This window comes from Rhipicephalus sanguineus, chromosome 1 (genome assembly GCF_013339695.2).
Source record: "Rhipicephalus sanguineus isolate Rsan-2018 chromosome 1, BIME_Rsan_1.4, whole genome shotgun sequence".
Classification (NCBI taxonomy): Eukaryota; Metazoa; Arthropoda; class Arachnida; order Ixodida; family Ixodidae; genus Rhipicephalus; species Rhipicephalus sanguineus.
Window position 1 is genome coordinate 203,296,141 of NC_051176.1, and position 26,794 is coordinate 203,322,934.

The window sequence follows — 26,794 nt, forward strand, 5'->3', positions numbered from 1 at the left end:
TGCCTCCTGCTTCATCGACGTCGATCATCTCCTTGACGGGACTTCAATCCACATCAAGGAGAAAACGAACAAGGAAAAACATAACTGGCGCAGTCTGACAGGGATCGGCGAGCTCTACAGCACCATACACTGGACCAGCGCTGAGAAGACCCGAGGGGCAAGGCATCCGGCAGCCACCAGCGGCGACGTCGAGACGATCCCACAGCAGTCAACTCCGGCGCCGTGGAGGGGATCCAGGAACGACAAAGCATTCAGCAAAGGGTGAGCAGGATTTCTTGCGTCTTTCTCAAGTTGGCATGGCAGTTTATGTGTAGAGCACATGGTGAGAACACGCGGGGGTGCTGAAACAATGGAGTTTAATGGAGATGAGGGTACGAGTGTGGCGGAAGTGGATCGGAATCGAGAGCCATCAAATGATGGTAGTCTAAATTCTGATAAATCAAATGAGGCGAGAGTGCCTACTCAGAGGCAAGAATCGATGCAGCAGGCATCTCAGGTTTTGCCGAATTCAAGTGAAACGAGAACGCTCGAACTTGAAATCCAAAGGCTCAATCTCCAGATTGAGTACGAAAAGCTATTGCAAACTAGAATGAACGCGGAACGTCTCAATAGCACGTTGTCCAACTCTGGGTCGGAGACTGGTGATCAGAGGCGACGGTGTTTCGATTCTGTCCAGCAATGTGCAAAAGTGCTGAAAGGGTTTCGCCTGCCGAGTGACGCGGATGTGCCATTATGGTTTGAGGAAGTAGAAAAACTGTTTGCTACTTACCAAGTACCGTATGAGAATCGCGTGCATTTGGTTATACCAGCACTAAGTGAGCGAGTTCGTTACCTACTGCGTAACCTCAATCCTGAAGAGAGTGCAGATTACGAGGCAGTTAAAGCAGCAGTATTGACGGAACTGAAGCTTTCTCCGGCAGAGTATCTGCGGAGGTTTGAAAGAGCAGTAAAGCGGAAGGAAGAGACGTGGGCGCAGTTCGCGTCACGGGTGAAAACTTATTTCTCCTACTACCTCCAAGTGAGAGAGGCCGACACGGCAGAAGTGATGGCCGAACTCATGGTTGCTGACCGTATAAAATCGGGACTAAGTACGGAGGGTCTGGAGTATGTGAGATTAAGGGAAGGCGAGGGATGGCTTAGGCCAACTGAGATCGCTAAAGTGCTCCAAACTTTCGAACAAGCGAAAGGGAAAGGGCGTGCTTCAAAGCAACCAATTGTAGAAATGGGGCAAAAGCCGGCGACTCGAGTAGAGAAAGGGGCTCTGAAATGCCACCTATGTCACGGCTCAGGCCATTTCGCTAAAGAGTGCCCGAAGGCTAGTGATAAGGAGAGCAACACCAAGAAGGCTACCGAGCCAAAGCGGAAGGTACAAAAGGTAGCATTAACCGACGATTCGGAAATTGAAATACCCAATGGAGTCCTTAGCGCAAAGGTGGAGTCTCTGAAACACGAGGGTGAAGGCACAAATAAACTGCAGTTAATTCCCGTATCATGTGCAGATGTATCCGCAGATGCGATTTTGGATACAGGGAGTGAGATAACTGTCATTCGGGAAAGTCTGCTTCCGCGAAGTTTAGTAGAGCCGTCTGGCACGGTAAGATTGGTGTCTGCTTTTGGTAAAACGATCGAGGCAAGGCTAGCTACGTTGCCGGTCAAATTAAATAGCCCGCGAGAGGTTACGGAGCCTCAGAGCGTCGACCTACTCTGCGCGTTAACTGATGAGCTCGTCGAGGGCACAGATTGTTTGTTGACCGAGGAAGATTGGAAACTTTTGTTGAAGGCCAGCAGCCCTCTGGCACCCTGTCGAGCACCGGCCGAGCCTGCTCATGAGGCAGAACAAGTAGTAGAGAAACCAAAAGTAGTGGTTTGCAATCTTACCTTGGAGGAGAAAGACGTTTCCGGGGAAGATGCGCAAATTGATGAAGAAAGGGAGGCGTCGTTAGGCCAAAGAGAAGAGTTCCGCAAAGTGCAGTTGGGCGACACTACGCTAAAAAAATGTTGGGAAGATGCTCGTAGTGGGAAATCCGGCATGTTCATTTCAGACGGACTATTATACCACTGCGACTCAATAGCAGGCACTCGAGTGAGTCAGCTAGTTGTCCCCAAAGATAAGCGTACTGAGGTAATGCACTTAGCCCATGAGTCACTATGTGGGGGGCACCTAGGGCCAAAGAAAACAAAAGCTCGCATTAGGTATAACTTCTTTTGGCCGGGTATGGCGAAGGAGATATTAGAGCATTGTCGTTCGTGCCATGAATGCCAAATTCGTTCAGACAGGCGTCGCACGGATAAGGTGCCTATAACTCCGCTCACTAGACCCGAGCACCCTTTCCAAGTTGTCAATGTAGATGTAATCGGACCCCTAGACACACCGTCAGCGAGAGGGCATAAGTACGCGCTGTGCTTAGTGGACCTTTGCACGAGGTGGCCAGAGGTGGTCCCACTGCGCTCTTTGACAGCTAAGGCGACTTGTGATGCACTGATTGAGATCTTCAGTCGCACAGGCGTTCCGGAGATGATCTGCTCCGATCAGGGCACTAATTTCAAATCTCAGCTCACGCAAACGATGCTGGAGAAATTAGGTTGCACACCAAGATTCTCAACCCCAGAACACCCAGAGAGTAATGGAGTTGTAGAGAGGTGGAATCGAGTACTGAAAAACATGTTGTACCATGTCATTCAGAGAGACTCCAAGAATTGGGACAAATTGATCCCAATGGTTTTATGGGCTTATCGGGAAGTTCCCCATGAGGTAACCGGAGTAGCTCCGTTTCGTCTATTGTATGGAAGGAATCCCACGGGACCGCTTCTAATACTGCAGAGGACGTGGACGGGAGAAATGCCGGTGCCGGCAACGTTGAGAGAAAGCCCCGCTAAGTATTTACAGCAACTTAAAGAGCAGCTCGAGACTGCCGCTAATATTGCTGAGCTAATGAGTGCAACTCATCAGGAGAGTTACGCCAGTGCGTATAATCGCAGCACCAGGCTCAAAGCTTTTAACGTTGGCGACCAAGTTGTGGTTTTCGACAATGATCGGAATTGTAAGATGTCACCTAAATGGCTAGGCCCATTCACAGTGGTTGGACGTGAGCGCGAACATTCTTACCGCGTTGAAACATCTGCGGGAAAGGTGAAAAGTGTCCACGCCAACAACATTCGACCTTACTATGCAAGGGTCAGTCATATTGGGGTAGTCTTCGATGAGGACCATGATTTTGGGGAGGTGGAATATGCTCCACAACCAACCACTATAAAGCGGGAAGAGCTAGTGCTAACGAGCGAGAAGGTTGCTCACCTTGATGCTGACGCACAGGCGGAAGTACAGGCGGTGTTCCAAAGACATTGCACACTCTTTGACGGCACCCCGGGTATAGCGAAGGTAGACGAACATAAGATAGAAATAGAACCGGGCCACCAGCCAAAAAAGGTGTTTCCTTATCGGGTGCCGGAACTATTAAAGAAGGAAGTCAGCCGGCAAGTTGACGAACTGTTGGCTTCGAAGTTGATCTACACCACGGAGAGTGAGTTCGCACACCCGGTAGTATGCGTCGGAAAGAAAGATGGGACTATCCGCATGTGTGTGGACTATAGGGCGTTAAATGCTGTCACCAAAGTGGATGCGTTCCCTATGATGAATCCTCAGGAATTGATTTTCCGAGTAGGCAGAGCGCAGTTCATCACGGTAGTGGACCTTAGGCGCGGGTACTGGCAGGTACCGATGGAAGAGAAGAGTCAGAAATTCACCGCGTTTGTAACGCACGAGGGTCAGTACGCATGGAAAGTGATGCCTTTCGGGCTAAAAAATTCCGCGGCAACCTTTCAAAGAATGGTGAATAAACTCTTGGCGCAACATCAAATGTATGCCACGGCATACCTTGATGATATTGCTATTTTTTCTAGTACTTGGGAGGAGCACCTAAAGCATCTCGACATTATTCTTAAGGTCTTAGATAAGGCGGGACTGAAAGCCAGTCCGGAGAAGTGTCAGGTTGCGCAATCCCACATACATTACCTGGGGCATATTGTCGGTTCAGGGACACATGCACCAGACCCTGAAAAAATAGCAGCGATTAAGAACCTGGTACCACCGCGCACCAAAAAGGAACTACGCAGCCTGTTAGGACTTTGTGGCTACTATCGCGAGTACGTCCGAGGATACGCAGAGGTGACGAGCCCGCTCACGCTGTTAACAAAGAAAGCGGTACCTAATAAGATACCCTGGCCGGAGGAAGCCCAGACGGCATTTGAGATTCTCAAACAATCTTTGTGCGAGGCCGTGGCGCTTAACACTCCAGAGCCATCTCAGCCCTACTGGCTTTTCACAGACGCATCAGCTACGGCGGCGGGAGCATGTTTGGCGCAAATGTCAGCCGAGGGGCAAGAGAAGCCTATCGCCTTTGCAAGCCACCGTTTCTCACCGACCCAGATGCGCTGGTCGACCATTGAGAGGGAAGCGTTCGCAATAATATGGGCCTTAAAGAAGTTTGACTACTGGCTTTTTGGTGCCATAGTAAACGTCGTTTCCGACCACAATCCGCTGTCGTACCTTACAACTTCGACTCCGCACGGGGCGAAATTGACGAGATGGGCGCTGGCGTTACAGCGATATCATGTGTCGGTACAACATCGGAAGGGCGTATGTAACGGTAATGCGGATGCATTATCAAGGCTCCAGAATAGTTTATGGAAGCCATCAGAATAACAGTGCCATGCCAACTGGGGGGGACGTGAATGTTCCTGCCCACTTGCTGCTGTATATTGTGGACTGTGTGATTGTGAATTCAAGAAACAGACACTAGTGATCATACTGCTTGAAGCAGCAATGGTGTGTTTGATTGTTTAGCATGTACTTGTTTACATTTCTTGTATTCTCTTGTCGTGTTGTCTCGCAATTGTGTTTGATGTTTGTGTAGACTGTTGTATGGTTAGAAAGTCCAGTGACCTAATCGCGGCAGTGATATTTATCGTACCACTGAGCGTAGAACAGCCCAGCGTACTCTTTAGGGGGGACGTGTTATGTTTGCCGCTCATAAGTCGATCCTGCAGACAGGACGGCGCGGCACGGTACGTCGTACAAAGCTTCTTTCTCGGCTCTCCCCCTGCCTGGTCTTTTCGCTGGGCAATTATCAAGAGAAAGCAAACGGCTTCCTTTGAGCAAGCTTGTCTACCCCGACGGCCAGCATGGGTTGCGGTCAGGCGACCGTTCTCAGAGGTCGGCGGCCTGAATGTGTGGGAAAATGAGGAGGACATCCCCCGCTCTAAGCAGTCGCTCGAGGCGACAGTATGCGTGACCCCAACACGGACCAAGATGTGCTTTTGCAACAATGCAAGGTCGAATGCGTGGGAGGCAGGGTCACGCAGACGCCTTTTCTTTCCCGGAACGGTTTAACGACTGGCTCCGCGAGTTCAACTCGATGTGTATGGGAAAATGGCGTGAATGCACCAGGGCTAAAATACAGATGTATTTCGACCGTGAGAATCCCTGAGAGCGTGGGAAGGAGAGGGAGAGCCATGATGGGAAAGAGTGCCAAAACGCCTGTCTGCGCTGTAAAGACACTGCTGTCGAGATTAAGGACAGCCCGGTAGGGAGTGGCTTAATCTGAGAATGAACGGATTGGATAAGGGAATGTCGAGGCGGACCACCAGTGGCCACCTCCCCTTTTCTTTGTTACCGCAAGGCACTTAAGACTGGACGGAATTCGTTTCCCTTCAGTCTAGGCTGTAATCACTAAACTGATCGATCAGTAAGACTCCGTACGATGCAACTTTCGTCTGGGCCGTAACCACTTGGTGGTCGAACAGTGAGACTCGGTTCTTCGTATGTAGTAACAGTGTTCTAGGCTCTAACTTAAGAAAAGTTAAGTAGAAGAGTAAGATGCTGTTGATGTCTATGTTATCATCAGTGTGCTTCGGCAAGATGTACATATGACTGTAAATATTTCGCTGCAATATACCTTCAAGTTTTCATTACCTCCAACCTGCCTCCTGCTTCATCGACGTCGATCATCTCCTTGACGGGACTTCAATCCACATCAAGGAGAAAACGAACAAGGAAAAAAACATAACTGGCGCAGTCGACAGGATCTTGAACTGGTACGGCTGTTCATACTTGTGAACGTTGTCGATCAAAAAGTAAATATTACGCATATCTGAGGCGTAACATCATTACGTAAGTATTAGATGGTGTGTTCCTTTAATAGAAAATACATAGATACGCAATTTTAAAGACCTTGATGGTATGCGTTTAACGTTGAGACAGTAACACGTTTATTAAAAGATTGACACAGCTGAAGCGATCAGCGGTCCAAGCCGAGGAAGCGCGAGCGCCAACAACCGTCTTCGTCTTCTTCTTACGCAGGCGTTCTTGTCTGCGCCCTACCATGTTACAAATCACTCCCCCGCGGAAAAGGAGCCATCCTGGCGACCTAAGGAACAGCTACAACTGGTGGGTCATAATGCGGCTTCAGTCGATCGACATGAACAGTCTCGCGGCCGCGACGACGGCGGTCCGTAGATGATTGAACAGGCTCAATCATATAGTTAACTGGGGATGCTTGACGTAGGACGCGGTAGGGGCCTTCGTACTTAGGTAGTAGCTTTATGGAAAGGCCAGGAGCGGAAGAGGGAACGCGAAGCCACACCAACGTTCCAGGCGAATACGACTGAGGAGGCAGGTTTTCGTCGTGACGGTCCTTCTGGCCCTACTCGCCCTACAGTGTTACAACCCTAGTTTCTTAAGGTGCGCTGAAAATGCGACTGCGCTGACTTGTCTTCCTCCGTGCCCTCTGCACAAGCTCATATTGTGTTTCGGTTTCGGTTCAGTATTGCATTGTACGAATGACAGAGGGCGCCACTCTGGCATTCCTGTTTTACCCAGGCGACGTGTAAGTAAGAGAGTTTGTGGAGAGTACTCGTTGAGTGCGGACGTTTCTTCTCCTTCGGCGCATCGCGCCAAACAGCGTGTTCGGGCTGGCCGGCGTCCCCACCGGTCGCGTTGGTCACCGCCGGTCTTCGCCTGCCGCTGCGCCGGGACTACCAGCCCGCAGCACAGCACTCATGTTTCCCGACGTATTGCCAGATGGCGTCCATATCTCACGTAGCGCCTCTTCTATCGTCTTTAGACGACATTTGCAGCGAAGCACGCAGATACGCGGCCAATTTTTAGGGTGGAGACATCTTAATAAGTGTCTTCAAGAAATTCAGCCAAAACCAGCGGGCAATGGGGCACGCGGTTGCCAGCTTCCACTAAATTCAGCATAGTTTTCTGTGCGCCGCCATTTTGAAGCCAGCCGCCGCTCCCTCCAGCTACACGAAGCACTCTTGTTCTCCACAAGGGTTACCATGAATGGATTTACTTGTGATCTGCACGGTTAGGAGTGACTTGCCGTGTATTCAAAGGCGCTTTTTAGGCGGAAGCCTTATTAAGGCGAAAGCCTTAGATGCATCCACCGCAAAATGTAACCGTCGTTGGCGTCCAGCCTCGACGTCAACACGTGATACATCGATTACCAACACCATGGGCATGGTATGACACCAAAGTATGACGTCATCATGAGAATCACTGTGACGTAACACGTATGATGATATCGCCACACACTGTAGGCGGCGGTGTCAACACAAATGATTAAGAAAACGGAATAAAGGTAGACCAGATGTCACCTGCTGGATAGGTGAATGCGTGCGTGCCGACGGCGCACCGAAAGTCACATGACCTGAATGTCAATCGGTCATCAAGGAGCCGGCCATGTGACGTCATCATGAAGTCACAGAGCTCCTAAATTTGTGATGTCATCATAACGTTTCATGATGAGTTCATCACATGACCGGCCCCGCCACGGTGGTCTAGTGGTTATGGCGCTCGGCTGTTGACCCGAAGGTCGCGGGATCGAATCCCGGCTGCGGCGGCTGCATTTTCAATGGAGGCGAAAATGTTTGAGGCCCGTGTACTTAGATTTAGGTGCACGTTAAAGAACCCCAGGTGGTCGAAATTTCCGGAGCCCTCCACTACGGCGTCTCTCATAATCATATCGTGGTTTTGGGACGTTAAACCCCAGATATTATTATTATTCATCACATGACCTCACAAGATGACGTCATCACACGCCATCGTCGCCTGGTGAAACGTGTGCCCATCTCGGAGGCAATGCTTGAGAGTTGAAAATAAAAAGTTGCAATGCCTATGATCGCGGAGGCAATGCAAAAGCACGTTAGGTGCAGAAAGCTTCCGGGGTAAGGATCAATATAATCGAGCGAAATGAGAAGGCTTTCTTCTTGTTGTCATCTTAGGCAAAGGCATAAGGGGCCCTATGGCGACATAATTACGGACGCGCGGACGCGTCCCGTTTGCAGGTTTCCTACTCGCAATGCGTGGACGCAGCAACGACAACTTCGGTTATCTACGCATTCGCGAACACCGTGAAACACATATAACGTGTGCTGCACCAAAAAACAGTGAACGAAATACGCAGTACTCACAGAGCAAATAAGAGACGCACTCTCCCAGCCGTCTCGCTTCACTTGAGCCAGCCAGAGTTGTCGTCGGCCAGGGCTCGCTGGGAAGCGGAACATTCGCACGCCCTTTCTGTTGTGAACTAAACGCAACCGGGTGTAGACGCAGTGCGGGCACCAAGATGGGGGGAGAGCGCGGCGTTGCTGTCTGGCAGCATTGTGTTTTGGCGGGCGGCGGTGCGTTGGCGGCATGTAGTGGGTCAAAGGCTGATATCACCCTTAAACGGCCGGTCATGTAGGCTCCCTAAGACTACGGGAAGCTGGCGCTGACCGGCCGCGCGTATCACGAAGCTCACGAATTCGTGTCTGCATCCGAGTTTAATTACATTTGTGCTTCTTGCAGGCTTTCACAGGTACAGGGGGATGGAAAGAAACGCGAACATAGCGGCGCGCTGTTTTCATCACGCTCTAACCGTCGTGGCAATAAAAAGATGCTAGATGGTCTTTTATTGTGTCATGGATGACGTCGTATTTTCAGTAATCATCCAGGCTACAGCCACTTGAAAATAGATGCGAAACAGCAAAAAATACAGATGCCGCATGTTCGCGTGTCTTTCCATCCCCGCTGTACGTATTTAGCAGGCAGTCTGTCAGGCCGTGCTGCCGGTTCGATACTTGCACTCGAGTTTGATAGTATTCACGTTTTATTTTCTATTTCAGGCTATTGCAACCGCCCCAATGCTTTAGTATGTCATACTGTTGTGTTCCATTCTGCAAATGGAACTGAAAGAAATCACGATTGTCTTTTTATTTCCCTTTATTGATAAAGAAAAAAAATCTCACAGGGTCCCTTATGCATTCAACTAAGACGGCTGAAAGGCGAAAGCCATCTTCTTCTTTTTCTTCCAGTCAATGTATTGAACATTCCCTGCCTCCCTCCGAGATATTTCTGCGCCTAACGTGGTTTTCTTACAGCCTCAAGGATCGGAGGCAGTGCAAGCTTTCTGCACATCAGCGGAGGCATGCACTGCCTCCGTGATGGGCCCATTTTGACCAAGCGAAGGTGTAATATGACGACGTCACGATGATGTCATCACGTAATTATCTTTTGCATCACCCGCGTTGACTCCACCGACGGTCAATTTTCAGGTTTGGTGAGGCATCTATAAGGCTTTTGCCTTGATACACTATGCGGCTGTCGTTCCGTGAAATTCCAGCTGTCGCTGGTGTTCAGGAGAGGTGGCTTGAAGTAATTAGGTGGGATAATTAGTCTCCTAATACACCTTTAAACTACACTAAAATATGCAGCCGTCGTTAACGACCCGAAGATTTCATAGAATATAAGCGGCAGCTTAAGAAGGATGCAGTATATGTCACTCTTTGCAGACTACCATTCACGTTTGCAGCCCAAGGTAACAACTGAACCAAGCATGGGAAGTATCTCTAAACGTGACCATGTTGCGTCCGAACAGTCAACAAATACATGTAGTACCAGTAGCAACGCTGCCTCGCGGTCGACGCCATGTGCATGCAGCGCTGACATTAGGTCCCGAGGCTGAAGAATCGGAGGCAATGGACATCACATGCGCTACCGGCGAAACAACCGACAATCATTATGTACAGTGTCACAATAAATGAGTGCAAGAGGCTGAGCAGGCTGCTCCATGCGACAAAAGCGTCCAGGTCGACAGCCATTCGGCCTCTACTTCGCTCACTGCCGATAGGGCCAAATGGAAGAGAAAAGAAAGAGAGATGAGGAGCCAGATGAGGCTACAACAATCCGTCGACAAATACAAAGACGAGCTCAAGCAACTGACAACAGGCCGCGCCATTTTTCACGCCTTTCACATTGGCTCAAGCTGAGAGTCGGCACTACGACTTTATACTTGAACGACAGTGTCTGTTCACACACATCGGTCAGTGTTGCAGGAAGCGCGCGGCATATGTAGCTGTTTGTGTTTATTTTTCGTACCGCCACGATTTAACTGGTTTAAGCTCCGAAATGATGGAATCACTTGGCATAGTTATTTTTCGGGCACCAGCTGTTGCTTTCTCCCGGTGGCAACAAACGTAATTCTTAAAAGCTTTACGAAGGGAACGGGCGATCACGTATATCCCTGGAAGCAGTCTAGTGACATTTCATGCTATTTAGCGCATGAACTCCAGGCTTGCGTGTAGTGTGCTACACCAGTAGACGGTAGCACGCATCGGGGAACTTTAAGAGCCCAAGCTTTCAGTATTAGCTCTTGGCAAATGCTGCTTTCGAAAATCGACTTTCAGGCAGTCAAAAAGCGGCTCTCAGTCAAGCGAACGTAACGGTGACAAAACAATTTTCCGCGCATCACTGGCATGCGCTCTCTGGTATCGGGCTAGCAGACGACGCGCGAGCGTCTCGATCAAATAGCCGCGAAAGACACATGCCTTCGAAATTGGCTGGTTGCCCAGAACGACAAGTGCTTCATGATTCCAGTTTACAAGTTTTCATTATACTTTAAACAACGCGAATATAGCCGAAAACTGAACCATACAGCAGCTTCGAATGCAACCACGGCATTCGTTTCCGCGAGCGACGGCTTGTCTACTACGGTGGCGGCGCCCGGCGGCTAAAAGCCGCGCTAACGCCGACGGTCGGTTCCACGTGGTCGGTTCGCATTGCGCTCCGCTCCTTCGCCCAGGCACAGAAAAATAGAGGAGGCGCTGCAAAGGTACACTGGCAATACAAAATTAACTTAAAGTTTCAAGTGAATGAAGACAGACTTTTTGAAAGATCATTGACTAAAACACCATAATGAGAAAATAATGCGATTAACTACTTTATTTATCAAATGACAATGAATATGATAGGGTCAATGGTCTTGCCGGTGCCGTTTCCAAAACTTTTTGACTTCATCATGGCCATTACGATTCACAACCATGACCCGCTTGCTTGGATTATCCCAGATAAGGACACCCAGCTCCTGTAAGATAGACAGAAAATACAGCTTGTTCAGCAAATTTTCAAGTTATTTACAATGCTAAAAATTGAGCAGCATGATAACAAACTTGATTCACACTGGAGACGCATTTCCACATAGGAAACAAAGAGTCTCACATATAAGCTGGCTTATTTAATTTTGGTATTGCAGAGTAATTAAATCTTACAAGAATTTTCTGCAACATTTTATGCAATACCCTGCTAGGTTTCAAAACAGAAAACTGTCATACAAGCTACAGCCACAAGTGAAATATAACAACGAGTTCATTCACATCCAAGTAATAACATAATAGTACCGTAAAATCCCGAGCAAGCCCCCCCCCCTCCCTTTTTCGGGGGATTTGAAATATGCGCCAATGACCAAGCAAGCGCCCCTCCCCTCCCCTCCCTTCATTCTCACTGTTTCATTCACTCTTTTTATTTACCCGATGAGGTGAATAAAAACAGTGAATGCATGCGTGTTCAATAAAGCATTTCATTAGAAGCACGGGTGTGCCTTCTTTATTCTGAACAGCTCTTCCGCCGCCATCTTGAATTTGGATCTTGAATTTGAAAATGAGACCATCACAGTACTACTACCAACTAACCTAGACTGCTACTTTGTTGAGTCACACCTAGCCACACCTAGCCCCCCCCCCCCCCCCCCCCCCCCCACGCACACACCTATACACTGCACGCACACATGCATAAAGTCAGCAGATGCCATGAGTGGAACCGAAATTAAGAAGAGTCAAACGTTCATTTTAGTGTTTCAGCTACTATAAGAGAATTTATGATGGCCAGTCTACGGACTTGTGTGCTTGGTTATGTTGCAGGTGGAACTTGACAACAGGGATGTTTCATATTCTAGTATGTCACTAACAGCAGTAACGTTAACAGAACACAATCCTTGTGACTGCATATAATCTTTCAGCAAAGCATTAAGTGTACTCCAGTTACTGTCTGCCGTAATGCCAGCTCAACATAGGTGCCATGTGCCTTGAGAACTTCTGCCATATTGTTCTATTCAAAACCCGATCTCCCGACAAAGCAGCGTTCCTGAGAAATAATTTGAGGAAGATGTTTACAAAGGTTGGTAACACTACGGTGATAGATTATTACAACATATATAATATTACACGTATCAACACAAGAAGGCTTCTTCTGTAGCAATTAATTAAAGGGACCAACAATAAATTTCTGAGGACCCAGGTCCTTATGGCGACACAATAACCTCATCCAGCATACAATAACCTCAAGTGATGAGCAATATACCTGCAGAAGTTACTACCAAAAGCACATAAAAATTCAAGCAGAATTTTTCAATCTGAGTACTAATAGCTAAAGATCTTGTAGCCAGCAAAAATGAGAAGTGAGAGCAATGCCAATAGCTTCCCTCACAAATTGAGTAAGTAGAATGATATATAGCCTTCAAAGGAATGAGTGAAACTTTCATTAACTGTCTTCACAGTCACCTTTTGAGTCACTTTTGAAAATAAAAATCTGCTGCAATAAGCTTGCATTACTGTATAGACTTTTCTTTGATTTCTATCGCTTTTTTTACCCTCAAAGCAGAACATGCCTACATCCAAGTTTGCCCCAATGTTCTTATTCTGTTAATAGACAAGCCAACTAATTTAGAATGAAACCAGTTTTCCACATAAAGTGTGGTAGCATTACATGGCATTTCAACGCGCTCATGTTTGAAAAGATGTCATTGCCCAAAACCTTGGCAATTTGAAAGTGACCACTTGTAGCTCACCTTCGACAGCAACATCTAAATCCATACAAACGAGCACCAAATCATGACATCTCCACAGATGATCGTAGTGCACATGGCCATTACTACGAGTATGATCAGAACCATTTATGAGGATGGTTCCATTATGGCACGAGAAGGAAGTGCCACTTTCCCACCCACAACAAACGGCACTTTAGCTGTGTATTGTAAATTACAAAACAGCATTTTTATACAGAATAAGAACGTATTGCATTTCAATACTAAAAGAGGCCTGGCAGTAGTATGCACTTTGTGGTGGCAGCAGCATTGACGTCTCATTTCTAAAGAGCAGACACTTGGATCCTCGTGAGCCATGATGCTCGGCTTGGCACATGCCAGCACCAGCTATCATCGTAAAGAAATCAGACACAACTGACATGTCCTCATTATTTCTCTTTGGAGGCAAGCAGGTGTATGCTGCCTCTTGTCACCACAGTTAGGTGAACTGATTGCGATCCAGGCCATATGTTTTCACATCACTGGCAACCATAGATGTGACCGACGCTATGACTTTTTAAAACAAGAGCCTTCCTATAAAATGGGGTGAGCACTTCTGTTTGGCTGTCACTGTCCACCTCCCAGGACCACCTGTGGTAAACTAACTAAACAATGTACAAACCGTTTTCAAACAGCCTCGCCACACACATACATGTTTGCAAGAAACTAGATCTTTGTGCGTTTCTCTAGTACTGAGCTCTACTACCCATGTCTTCATGCACAACTGTGCTGCGCAAAAGGCTTTGCAGCTTCACCACTATGGCCCATATGCCATTCTTGAGCAACACCAGACCAGCTAGCATTGCAAACAAATCAGACACAGCCGACATGTTGTATTCTTTCTATATTTGGAGGACTGCTGTGTCTTCCAAAGGTCAGCGCTATCTCTCACTGTCGCGCACTAATATAATGTTATGATAAAACATTCTACATATTGTGATGCTTTTATTGTGTGGGGCATGAAACATTGTTTTTTTTGGAAATGGTTATGAAAGATTAAAGATATATAAATCCTTGTTTAATGAGAAACATAGTGCTCAATTCAGTCCATCAGGAAACAATCTTTTCTGTCGCTCAGTCTTCGTGCTATAGCCCTCATGCATAATATAGGATACAAATGAGCTCGAACCATTTCCTTTCTAAGTGATCCTTCAATCAGAGGGGGTTATCTCTACTTGTGTTCTCAATGGTTGTGTCTCCTTCTAACTAATTCTGCTACTGCAATTTTTGTCCACAACACTTAGCTACAGCTGAACTTTATATTTGGCTTTCCAGCCTCTCACTGTCTCTTGCAAGGGACTAATGTCCAAGAATGTATGAAACATGGGACTTACCGAGGCATAATTCCTGAGGAGTTGAAAGTCGCTTTGTGAGATGAATTGACTGTAAAGAACTCCCTCACGAAACACAAATCTATCTCTCTCCATTTCCCACAGCCGCAGTTGATCCATGATTGTTGCTGGGATCACGGGTGTCTGCAATGACAAAGACATAAGTGAATAGGACATCGTTCAAAGCTGGACACTTAAAACCTGGTCCAGATGTACCCAGTGAAGGAGCTGAGGGACACTTGCCTGCTTCAGGGCCTCAGGATGTGCATACATTCGAAGAAACTTGATGATCTGGAAAAGCAAAGGATGCCTTTGTCAAAGAACAGATGCTCAATAGTAAGCCATAAGTGAGAGGTTATTTACAAACATACTCGTAAAAAAAGTCAGGACAACATAATGTGACCAGATTCCTCGGATGCTAAGAAAGCATCAGCAAAGTGCGTGGTTGATGACAGAAATGAGATTCAACACTTATTCTAAACTTTGTGCAGAAAAACTCGTTTCCAAGCTTTTCAGTAAATGTGCACTTGCATTTTGGCATTATTTCACGTGCACAACAAGCAAGATGAAATAAGAATAGCATTACAGTAGGGTGCCTAGTTCTCGTTTCCTCTGCCAGTCCTAGCTCCCAACAGGTGGTGACCCAACAAGTGAGTGACTGCTGACAACTGCAATGGCATGGTCAATGCACTAAGGCCATTGTCAGAACCTTTAAGTTTAAAAAATGTTCAGGCTGCATGTTCAACCCAAACTAAATAAGTGGTGCAAAAGTTCTATTTTTCTCCTGTTGTTCTTTTTTAATTAAACCACACCAGCTCTAGTTATTCTAAGATATAGTTCAGTGGCATCCTGTAAAAGCATGATTAAAACTACTGAGAGCACTTGCTTAAAATGCTTATACGTTAAAAAGAGACATGGTGCTGATATCATACTGCTATAAACAGACCCATTCCACCAGGCTTCTGTTATTTGAACATTGTCACTGTAAAATATTTATGAAGTAACCTGCATCACAATGAAGAGGTATTGTTGTGACTTCAATTATAACCTTGCCATTTATCAGAAGTCACTTGCTAGTTTTCTTGCCTACAATAATACAATTTGGTAATGACTGCCCATGAAAAGGGTGCAATAGTATATTTAAAAGAGTACATCACTGATTAATTAAAGCAAATAGCTAAGACATGACATATACTACAGGGTATGGATATATACTCACTCTCATTCACGTAACTAAGGCTATCTGTTCACATCCGAATAGGAAAGGCTCTTTCATGCCTTTTATTGTGGTCAATTAGCGCTTGAAGGGGCCCTGCAATACCTTTCGAAGTAATCATCGAATGGCTTCATTAAAGAAGTTTATTGCCTCACGAATCGACTGTCGCAAAAATTTTTAGAATCCATCAAGTACGAGTGGAGTTACAGGGATTTGCTGCACGTTTGAAGCACTTTCCCTCTTCTTTCGTACCAGTGAGCACGCTGAAAGCTACGTAGGAGGGGGGAGGGAGGGGGGATGGATGGGATGACAAGGGGGCAAGAAGCTACGCCCATTCCTCAGTGCACATCGTGACCTTGAGCACTTTTCTATTTTTTCTTGTAATGTGCAGCTTACTTTCAGCATGATAGTGAGTGAGCGCGCAGGCATGTCACAGCATTCCGATCGGCAGCGTTTTCTGACCATGCTGAAACAGTGTTGCAGGGCCCCTTTAATAAACATGCCCGTGCATAGTAAAAAATAAAGGAAAACTTATGCGGTCCCAAGAGGCTAGATCAATAAAAAACAAAAAAAATTCACAGCATATCCACGGGTGAATGATGAAGAGCTTGGGCGAAGCTCCTGAAGCAATCATGGTTACACCGTGAAATCTTCAGTGGTTTCGCCCAACAGTAATCAAAGCGATAGCCCAGTACATCATCAAAGACGTGACAAACACTGTATATATTTATACAAGAAATTTTATTATTCGTAAGCGGTAGCTAGATGTGGCTTCCGTTCCCCCTTCATTATAACGGCTTTATGGTCGGTGAAGTGATGGATCGGTGATGGGTCGTAGTGGGATGTTTGCAAAGACGAAGTAGTGGGCAGTTTGCAAAGGTGGCTTCCGTTCCCCCTTCATTATAACGGCTTTATGGTCAGTGAAGTAATGGATCGGTGATGGATCGTAGTGGGATGTTCGCAAAGACGAAGTAGTGGGCACTTTGCAAAGGATCGGTGATGGGTCGTAGTATACTGCCGGTTACGCCTTACGCCGGACGTGTAACAAGGTTAGACTATGAGGCGCTTCGCCCCTAAAACCTTCCAGCATAGCATAGACGATTCGCCACTCTGACTTGTGTTCGCATCCTCCAACAATAATAATAATAGTTGTTAGAGTTTAACGTCTCAAAACCACTATATGATTATGAGAGACGTCGTAGTGGAGAGCTCCGGAAATTTTGACCTCCTGGGGTTCTTTAACATGCGCCTAAATCTAAGCACATGGGCCTCAAGCATTTTCGCCTCCATCAAAAATGTGGCCACCGCGGCCGGGATATCACATCCTCCATTTTGCACTGTTTTTAATAGTATGAATGACTTCGAACTAGCTGAACTGGCGGTTCTATAAGCACAGCCTCCAACAGGAACTATAACGAGTTACTTACTTGATTTGATGTAATGCCACTACGAAGTGCTTGCCGTACACTCTCTCTTGTGAGTCTGGCAACAACAAGGTTTGGAAACCTGTGCACAGCAAAAAACACATGTGTTTTGTTTGACTGCTCTTGCACGCTAGCTAAGCATGGAAAAAAGTTTATAATCATACACAGTACCTGTACAACAGTTCGCAAAACAGTGCTAGCAGGGCTACCTGGAGTTGAGAATCTGAAATGCAAAAACATGTGGCATTTCAGTTTGACATTATGATTGCTACGCAAAACATATTTTTTGTAGCACTTAACATTAGACTTCTTTTTTTTTTGCCTACATGTAATACAGATCCCATACAGTGAACACCAAAGATATGTGGATATGTAGAAGAAGGGCTTACTTGTGTAGGCATACACCCTGTAGTTGGTCTCAACCATTATATAACCTGCCTCGAAGCTGCGCAGGGTAGTCTCCTTCAGTCCAGATGCCAGGTTGATGGCAAGCCGAGTTGGGTAGAATCGACCTGATCTCCGCTGATAAAGGTAAAATCAACATCCTTGAAATAAGCTCTTAACCAAAAGGGGCTTACATTTTATCACTAATTAGCAAATTCAGTTTAGCACTTCAGCTTGCTCTGCAGCTATTTTTTTGTAACGCATCAGTGCTTGCAAAACATTCCCTTCGGCCATTCGGCTTATTATGCACACCTATAAGAGGTCCACTAAAGAGAAACTACAATTTGTTTCTACTCACACGGTAATATTTCAAGACTTCATTTCCATTTATTTGACTAAAAGCTTTATGTTAGACACAAAAATGAAGGCCAGCCTTCAAATACTCAAACTGCAGCACTGGGGCTGCAGTTTGAGCATTATACATACAAATGTGGCATTAGCATTAAAGGCCTGTAAATGGATAGTGAATTGGCTCATGGGTTAGGTAAGTGCTGCTACAAGCAAGTTTGGAGAGAATCAAGTCAGTCAGTCCATAAAGTTGAAAACTATTAAATCACAGAGGCCTTCAAGCAATGGATAAAGGTTAACACATCTGACCCTTGTAAACATTATTGATGATGGTCAACAACTTCTTTACACTAGCACACCATCAGAATCAGAATAAATTTTATTGTAATTAGTACAACGATTACATAGTGACAATACAATATACAGAATGAAGTCCCAAAAAAAGACTGCAATCGGACTTCCTTTTCAAAATAAATAAAAAACAAAGGTTACAGCATAACAGAACATATGCATTAACCCCTCGAGGGTTTTCACCGTACATGTACGGCAGAAGCTTCCTGGTACCAAAGGGTTTTCGTCGTACATGTACGGCACAGCGTTTATTTTTAAAACTCGCGCCTTTTTCGATCATTTCTCTCGCTTGGCCTGTGCTTCCACAGTTCGGGAATACGTGGAATTTTTTTCATGCGCCAATGTCTCTCAGTGATGGAAGCGACATTTTGCTTTTGGGAGCACATTCTGGAGCAGAAAAAATGCTAGTTTGGAGCAGCTATTGGCATTTCTGGAGCAGACGGCAAAATATTCCGAACGACTACTGCAGTTTAAAGTACTATTTAAGCATATCATAAGTATTAATACTTATTATTAAGCATACTGCACATACAATTATCACTGCAAATTACAACAAATAATTAAGCAGATGGGCGGTCACTGAACACTAAGTAAGATGAGCTAGATACTTAAATTTTTGGGTACTTGTGGCAGAAATGATATAAAACCGATAAAGCTAAGTCACAAATCATAAAAGAAACCACTGTCACGTACAGCAGTTTATCATCAGTAATAGAGCAAAGCAATTTGCTATTTTCATATTTCACCAGAATAGCCTGCATTAAAAAAAAGAAAAACCAAGAAACTTAATGTGGATAGGTCGAAAAAAACAGCCTTGCCATTTCTTGTGGCAAAAATGAGGCCGGAGCTGACAAAGCTGACACACATCACAGTCGTCCCACCAGCAGTTAGTAATCAGTAAGATATCGAACTAATCTCACACATATTTTACCAAAATAGTATGCCTGTCAGGTAAAAATATACAGCTAAATAGAATGTAGGTATAACAAAAACGCCACTACTTGTGTCATTGTCAATGTGCTACTATGTAGCTAGTATAGAAACTCCATACTAGCATACTACACGTACTATACTTGCGAACGTTTCTTGGCAATGAAGGCGGAGCTACTGCACATGTACTCGTCCGCGAAGAAGTCCGGTTTGGCATGCGTTTCAAATTTAGTTTCAGTTTGCGAACCTTCCATATCTCCTGTGATGGCTGTTCGACTATTCGAGCGGCAATGGTGAATAATACCGTAGCATATTATTTGCTTCGTCTGCTTAGACAGCCATTTGTTAGTGAAATTTGTCACAAGCTCCCTCGGCGAGGCATTGGAAAAGCTAGAGGGTGACAAGCTCTCACCTGAAGACGAAGATACTATTTTGACTGTGAGGTGCACATAAAAGGTGCGACGTTTTCACATGTACAAAAATATGAAATGACACTGCGTAAAGTAATACAAATATAAATTTTATATCTCCTTGGTGCATGCTGTGCCTCTTCAAACAGTGTCCCACAGAAAATAGAGTAATGTTTTTGTTTTTAATTCTCACGTAGAAAACACGGACGCAATTGTGAGACTATACTCTTCAGTGGTAGCACACGCGTAGTTTGGCTCTGCAGCCTTCTCTTCATTGCCAAGAAAAGTTGTTCGAGAGTATATAATGATAGAAGACAGCTTGTTTTTTGTTTTGTTTAGGCTCGATGGATGATCATGTGCTTAAAGTTCATTGTTTTCAGTTTATCAGCGCCATTTCAGAGCAGGTCTGGAGCAGTTACTAACAATAATAACAGTTTGGAACAGCATGGAGCAGCATTTCTCTTTTGGAGCAGTTTGGAGCAATTGGAGCAGCACTTCCATCAGTGTGAGACGCGTTGTATTTTTATTTTGCTTCCCAAAACGGCGTGGCGGCTACCGCTTGCCCATCCGAGCGCATTCGCGGCGCAGCTGGTTTAAAGTGCGCGCCTTTTTCGATCATTTCTCTTGCTTTGCATGTGCTGTCACGCTTCGGGAATACGTGGAATTTTTTTCATGCGCCGATGTCTCTACGTTGTTGCTTTTTTTATGCTTCGCAAAACGGCGCGACGGCTATCGCTTGCGCAACCGAGCGCGCCCGCGGAGTGGTTGGTTTCAAACACACACCTTCTTCGATCATTTCTTTTGCTTGGAATGTGCTGCCACGTTTTGGGAATATGTGAAATTTTTTTTAATGCGCCGATGTCTCTCTCTCTGTCTTTCTTTTTCTTTTTTTTTGCTTTCCAAAGCGGCGTGGCGACGTTCAGTTGCACATCAGAACGCGTGCACGCGGTGCGGCTGGCCTTCGGGTGGTTTTCGCTTATTGCGCCCGCAAAGCTGATGGCTGTTTGGTTTCTAATCTCTCAAAGGGTGACCGCTTGTTACTCTCTCGTTTATTGCACCCCGGGGCGCGATTACACCTGTTTCCGTGCGGCACTAAATTACACAAACGACACCGCTGTGATTGCGTCTCCTGTTTTGGGGTCTCGGAAAAACTAACTACGTCTTGTTGGCGATAAGGCGAAGGATTACTGTAGATTTTTCACTCGTTTTGTTTTCCGGACGGCCGCACAACCACAGAGTTTTTTTCCGTGCGCTCACTGACACAGTTCACTTACGCTATCGAAGCGCGTGCCGGTTGCTCTGCTGCCGGTGAGTCGAGCAGCGATTCTTCCGATGCGGACCCAAGTGCCGAATCAGAATCTGATTAATTGAATTTCAGTTTGTCAGATGAGGATTTTTTTACTAGTTTAGACTCCGATGACGATCACGGAGCGACATCTGAAAAGCGTGCGCGGCGAGCCATGCTTCAATGACCATCACACGCTGAAAAGTTTTTAGTGTTAGAGCACGAACATTTTTAACCGGAAAAGTACTCTGGTGCGCTTATTTTTGTATGTCTGTGAGCTATGTTTAATACAATGCATAATTTTTATTTACAGTGATGCTACCGAGGACTTCTGATTTGGAGCAATTTTTGGAGCAGCAGAATTTCCATTTTGGAGCACTTTGGAGGAGCAACAATTTCCATCTTGGAGCACTTTGGAGCAGATAATTTTGCATCTGGGAGCACTCTGAAGCAGCTAATTTTACATATTGGAGTGCATTAGAGAAGCAAATTGCATTAACATTCAAGCACCTGAATAGTTAATATGGGGATCTTATGAAGAGCGAGAAATATTTCGATTCAATGCAAATCTCATGGAAAAAATCGTCTCGGGAGAACTCCATATTTCACTTGATAATGCAAAAATAAGGGCTCATGCAGTTGAGTGTTCCGGATTAAGCTCTTGGGTGATTATTTTCGACGCAAGCAAACAAACAGAATACCGGATCAATAAAATTGTACTTTTTGAAATAAAACTCTAAATACATCTATGTGTTTATCAGCAGACGTGGTAGACAAACGCAGTGACATACAACATTACCTCAATATCAAAGTTTTTCTTCTCGATCGGTGTGTTGATCCTCACCCTCCCTCTCTGCAAGCTTTCTGCACCTCACCTGGTTCAGCACTACATCCATGCGCACCGATGTCTTGTGATGACGTCATCACGTGACATTACGATATATGACGCCATGATGACGTCACTAGTTCTGACAATCTATGACGTCGTGATGGCGTCACAAATTTTGATGATCTATGACGTCATGATGATGCCATCACTTGATTATTTTTTGCATAAATCGATTGATGCCGCTGACGGTCAATTTTCGTGTTTTATGAAGCATAGATATAAGGCTTTCGCATTAATATTGCGTATTGAACGTTAACAGCCTGGCCGTTAACAACCTGGCCTTACATACCAAACTGTCCTCCATCATGTCACTACTGTGCTGCGAGCGAACAGCTTCGCTTATCATCCACTTCAGAGTGGAATGGCTCCTCAATTTTTTTAAAATTTTTATTGTGATAGCAATTATATGGACACTCTCGGCAGATTTTTGCCGTCGCCGTTGCCGTACTTTTCCCTATAAAGTCCAAATTGATAACATCACCACGCGCATTCCACCCGCTGGTAAAAAAGCTGGCGAGCGCTGGCAACAAACGCAGCTGAAGCGGAGATTAAACAAGCCGGCCGTCTCTGTCGCACGGAGAGCGCATGTGATAACATCTTCCCGCGTGCGGGCCTGCCGTCGATTGCTAATCAAACAGAAAGGAAACATCTCTCTTTGATGAGCCCACCCGTCTTTCGTAAGGAGCATGAAGAGACGCCAGGGGAGGGGTGGGGGGACTGCATCGCTCGAAGGGCGCAGTCGCTGGCGCACGCGCTATCTCGTGGCATCAGGAGACGGCTCGTAAACCTGCTGTGCTCTCAATGCCTACTTCGCGTTTAGAGAACTCACAGCACGAAAACAGCTTCGGTTCCTGGAGCGGCCATACTATTTCCTTAAACCAACGTTTTGTAGAGTTACGCAAGATCCGACCAAAAAGAGCTGCCAGCTTTACTTCATATAACAATACAATTTGTTTGTATCACACTCATTGCTTCGCCTTTAGGGGAAACTGACTTTTTTTAATCGTCAGCTATTGACCCTGGAAAGCGAGGGGCAGACGTGTAACATGGCGTGGCCACTTCACAGTGGGCTGTCAGCGATGGGCCCGCTACTGACAGCTGCGCATATTAAAACGCAATTGCGGCTTCACCGACCAGGAGGCATGTTTTTATTAATGAGATGACATTTCATTAATGAGATGACAGCAAACAATAAATTCGATTCGGAACCCTATAGCACTGACGAGCTCGAAAGGGCAGGGCCTTTTAAGGGGTATTTACCGCAGAGAGATTACAAACCCGGATGTGCTGGTGGAAGGAATTACGAAAAAGTTCTTCTGGATGAAGATCCATGGTTAAAGTATATCTGAAGAAAAGTGTCAATGCGTTCCCACTGTTCACGTGCTTTTCCATAGACGTAAAGCATGGGAAATTCGATATTGTCCCATATATCCATTGCTAATAATCCCAGATTTCATTCCATGATGTCCAGAAACAGAAGTGACAGACCTTTTAGAGGCACGCCTGTAGTTATTACTGAGCATTGCTTTCATTACGAGCCATGTGATGCTTGAAACGAGCTATCAGCAGCGTTTCTGGAACAGGCGACGTCTGCCGATCAATCGCCGCCACACTTTCACGCTGCTGATTGGCCCGGACGTCACAAGCATCTGACATCTGTGGAGAGCGTGTTTAGCTGCCAAACCGACTTGCACAACATAAGCTGCGTCGGCACCGTGCATGGCGTACTCGGCATGCACGCGCGAGCACTGTTTATTATGCAGAATAATTCTTGGTCCGTGGTTGTGACTTTGGCGGCCCCAAGATGAAGCTGCACATGTTTTGACGCGCCGGCGGTCCAATTGCCGGTGATAGGACGCCCCCAAACCCAAGACTCTGGCGCAGTTTGGCGCCATTTTCGTCAATATTATCAGGATGGCGCAGTAAATACAATTTGGCGCACTTTGGCGCAGTTGGCGCAGGAGTGAAATCACTGTATTTATAAAAAACTGTTAAGCTTTCTTTTTCAGGATTTTGCTTGATCTTACTGCGAATAAACAATGTGTATGTAACAACAAAAATGATTTTTTTCGTCACTTTACGGTCACGAAAAAAAATTTAGACAATTTTTTTTTCCTAAATAGAATTGTCTGAAGAATTTATTTCAGCAATAAAAAAATTACACATTTTTGGACTGGATTTCGCGAAAAAATTCGACCCTCAAAGGGTTAAAAAGGGGTAAACAGAAATGATCGGTGATGAAGTAAAACAAAACTAATTTAGACTAGAAAAGATAAAAACAAAAATTACAAGAACAAGGTAATCAAATCAGAACACACTATAAGTATGGTTATGAGCATACCTATAGATCAGAGATTAAAAGAATATAATATTTTATTTGTTTTTTAAATTGATGAATTTTTAGTGTTATTTCAATGGGTATGGAGTTCCAAACAACGAGGGATACAAAAAGGATGCTCTGCTTGCCATAATTAGCATGTATTTTGGATAAAACAAAGTTGTTATTGCATGCAGACATTGTAGTACTATTATTATTTGTTAGATAAGATCGGGGTATACTGCCATGATATCGTCTGTGGTTGATTTCTTGGAACAAGAATTTGGTAAGACTATATTTAATGGGTTTCAAAACTGCAAAAATAGGGTTAGATTGTAAAAGATATGTGGCTTTGTGTGGTTAAATGCGCTAACGCAATTATTCTAACAGCTTGGCTTTGTACTACTTGTAATGAGTGTAGGTGTGTCATGTATTTCTCAGACAATAAAGCAGTAGTTAATGTGTGAATGAGGAAATGAAAAATGCAAAGACAGAAAAATGCTACATTAAATACATATCGAGATTTTAGAAGAACTCGGACCCTTAAGCAATCGTATGTTTTACTCTGTGGGGATTGAGGCTTGCCCGTCGCCATTGCGCGGGTTTTTCGCCTATTTCTGCCATCCTCATGTCCGATCATGTCGCTTCCCTCCTCCGCCGTCCTACGGCGCTGGGCGAGCGGGGGTGACGTTAAACCCCCTCACCCCGGCGCCGGATCGCGACGGTGGCGCCACGTCCGAGTCTCGCGTGCTCGCGTCTCGCGAGACGTTGCGCACGGCGGGGGAGTCAGACCCTCTCTGGACCTCGTAGGGTAAGCACGCATTTTCTTTCCTGTCCGTCGGCTCCTTTGTTTGGGCTCGCTCGGACGGAGTTCGCCAACGGTGCCTTGCGCCAGCGGCGAGCGCTTACCTTACGTTGTCCTTTTCCGAACGCTAGGCCGAAGAGCGGTGCGGTGCATTCGTGCGTGGTCATACTACGCCAAAACCGTACCTATCGAAGCCAACGCGAGCGGAGTTTGCTCTTGCTCGAGCGATCGGGCCCTGTTTTGGTCGCTGATCGTGAGAGCACGCAGCATAGTCGCGAGGGAACGTTTCTCTCAGCGGCGTGTCCCCGTGAGCCCTTTTGCCCGCGGAGACGTGCTCGCGGCACCCTTTGTGTTGTACTTTCGCCCGTGGCGTGGTTAAGCCTGTTTGCTTCTCCCGCCGCCTTCGGGAGCGGGCGTTGTACTGCGTTTTGCGGAGTTGCCGCAGGCAATAAAGTGTTGCGGATTTCGAGAGCAGTACTGTGTACTGGCCGCGCTACGCTCGGCGCCTTGTTTGCGCTTGAACGTACGTGTGCAGCGGCGCGCTAGTTCACGCGAGGCGACGGCAGACGCGGCCCTGTGGCTCGCTAAGTCCGAACCCACGCTAGTGGCCGTACTCCTGTGAGGTACGTGCACACTACAACTCTAGATAAGTTATTAATAAATTTTAGATGGTTGTCTACTTCTACGCCTAGATAATTACAAGAACTTGCTGGGACAGGAGTGGTTGGTTGGTTGAAAAACTTTATTTGGGTCCTGCAAGGCGCGCGTCAGCGCGCAGCGGGCGACCACCTCTAGCCACAGAACACTTCCCTCAATTCCTCCTATTTTTCTCGGAGCCACTCCTGTCCCACCAAGCCTGCCGGTGGGACAGGAGTGGCTCCGAGAAAAATAGGAGGAATTGAGGGAAGTGTTCTGTGGCTAGAGGTGAATAAAACAAATTTTGTTTTCAATGCATTTATCTGTAATTGGTTAGTTTTGCACCATTCTAGCAAATTGTGCATGTCATTGTTAATGTTGGATGTGAGAGTAGGGTTGCCACCTGCCCGGTTTTGGACCGGCCGGGCCGGTTTTTTAGACAAGGGGCCGGTCGCCGGTCCGCACCTAAGACCGGCTGTCATTGGCCGGTTTTTTGCTCATCGTATCCCGAGTATTTTTTTTTTTTTACTCTTCTCCGTGTTGACCGCACGTGTTGACTGACGAATTCCACCTGCGCGGTTGGGGACTGACCGCGCAGGTCAGGGGAAGAGAAAAGACGGGAGAAACGAAAGTCAGGGGAAGAGAAAAGACGGGGGAAACGTGACACCTGCGTCGCCGCAACGACACCTCGTGTCGATCCCCTACATCGCCGGTGCCATAGAAGCAATAGCCCGTATACTGAGAGAGGCAGGGCCGACGTCGCCCACAAGCCATCTACCACCATCGGCCCAAAGATCGCGCACCTGCGGAAAAAGCTCAGAGCGTCGTGTACAGGATCGCGTGAGCCGACTGCCCCGCTTCCACATTGGGGAAACCAAAAACTTCCACGAAAGAATGTGGCGGCACAAGAATAACCTCCGTCAATTGAACCGAGAACGGAGCGCAGTAGCAGAACACTGCGAGCGGTTTGACCAATATCCGTACCGACGACGTGGTGATTCTGGCAAAAGAAAGGAACCCTCGCCGGGGGCTCTTCCTCGAATCCTGGTACATTCAGCAGACAACAGGAAACACCAACCGCTCTACGGGGACATTGCCCTCCTCCTCCTGCCCCCGATCGTTGGAACATGGCGAAAATCAGTCTCAGTAGTTAGTTACGTGCTTCCTTTGCTTGCATCATGAGCACGGATTCTCCGCCTTTGAAAAAGCGAAAAGTACGTCAATGCACGTTCCGGAAAGAGTGGAGATCTCACCCCGAGTACGAGAGCTGGCTCCTGTCCACTGTGTGCT

The 26,794-nt window shown here is 46.3% G+C and overlaps 2 protein-coding genes across 2 annotated transcripts in view; one reads left to right on the forward strand and one right to left on the reverse strand.

Moving 5' to 3' along the window:
• Positions 1 to 204: 204 nt before the first annotated feature.
• LOC125757140 (uncharacterized) lies at positions 205 to 9,696 on the forward strand. Its single transcript, XM_049412351.1, has 2 exons — positions 205 to 3,201; positions 9,666 to 9,696. The coding sequence occupies exons 1-2, from the start codon at positions 320 to 322 to the stop codon at positions 9,694 to 9,696; spliced, it is 2,913 nt and encodes a 970-aa protein (XP_049268308.1). The 5' UTR covers positions 205 to 319.
• Positions 9,697 to 11,260: 1,564 nt separating this feature from the next.
• The window catches only part of LOC119405778 (general transcription factor IIH subunit 4), a 60,009-nt gene continuing 44,475 nt past the window's right edge, over positions 11,261 to 26,794 (reverse strand). The window contains exons 9-14 of the mRNA XM_037672614.2: positions 17,539 to 17,671; positions 17,321 to 17,372; positions 17,153 to 17,231; positions 14,753 to 14,800; positions 14,513 to 14,653; positions 11,261 to 11,405 (exon numbers count right to left, since the gene is read on the reverse strand). Coding sequence (XP_037528542.1) covers positions 11,295 to 11,405; positions 14,513 to 14,653; positions 14,753 to 14,800; positions 17,153 to 17,231; positions 17,321 to 17,372; positions 17,539 to 17,671 — 564 coding nt within the window. The 3' untranslated portion in view covers positions 11,261 to 11,294. The remainder of the gene's footprint in view (positions 11,406 to 14,512; positions 14,654 to 14,752; positions 14,801 to 17,152; positions 17,232 to 17,320; positions 17,373 to 17,538; positions 17,672 to 26,794) is intronic.

Coding starts and splice junctions, on each gene's coding strand:
- LOC125757140 (XM_049412351.1), top strand. CDS start 320: ATGGTGAGAACACGCGGGGGTGCTGAAACAATGGAGTTTAATGGAGAT. Junction 3,202..9,665: donor CATATTGGGGTAGTCTTCGA/TGAGGACCATGA, acceptor GTGAAATTCCAG/CTGTCGCTGGTGTTCAGGAG.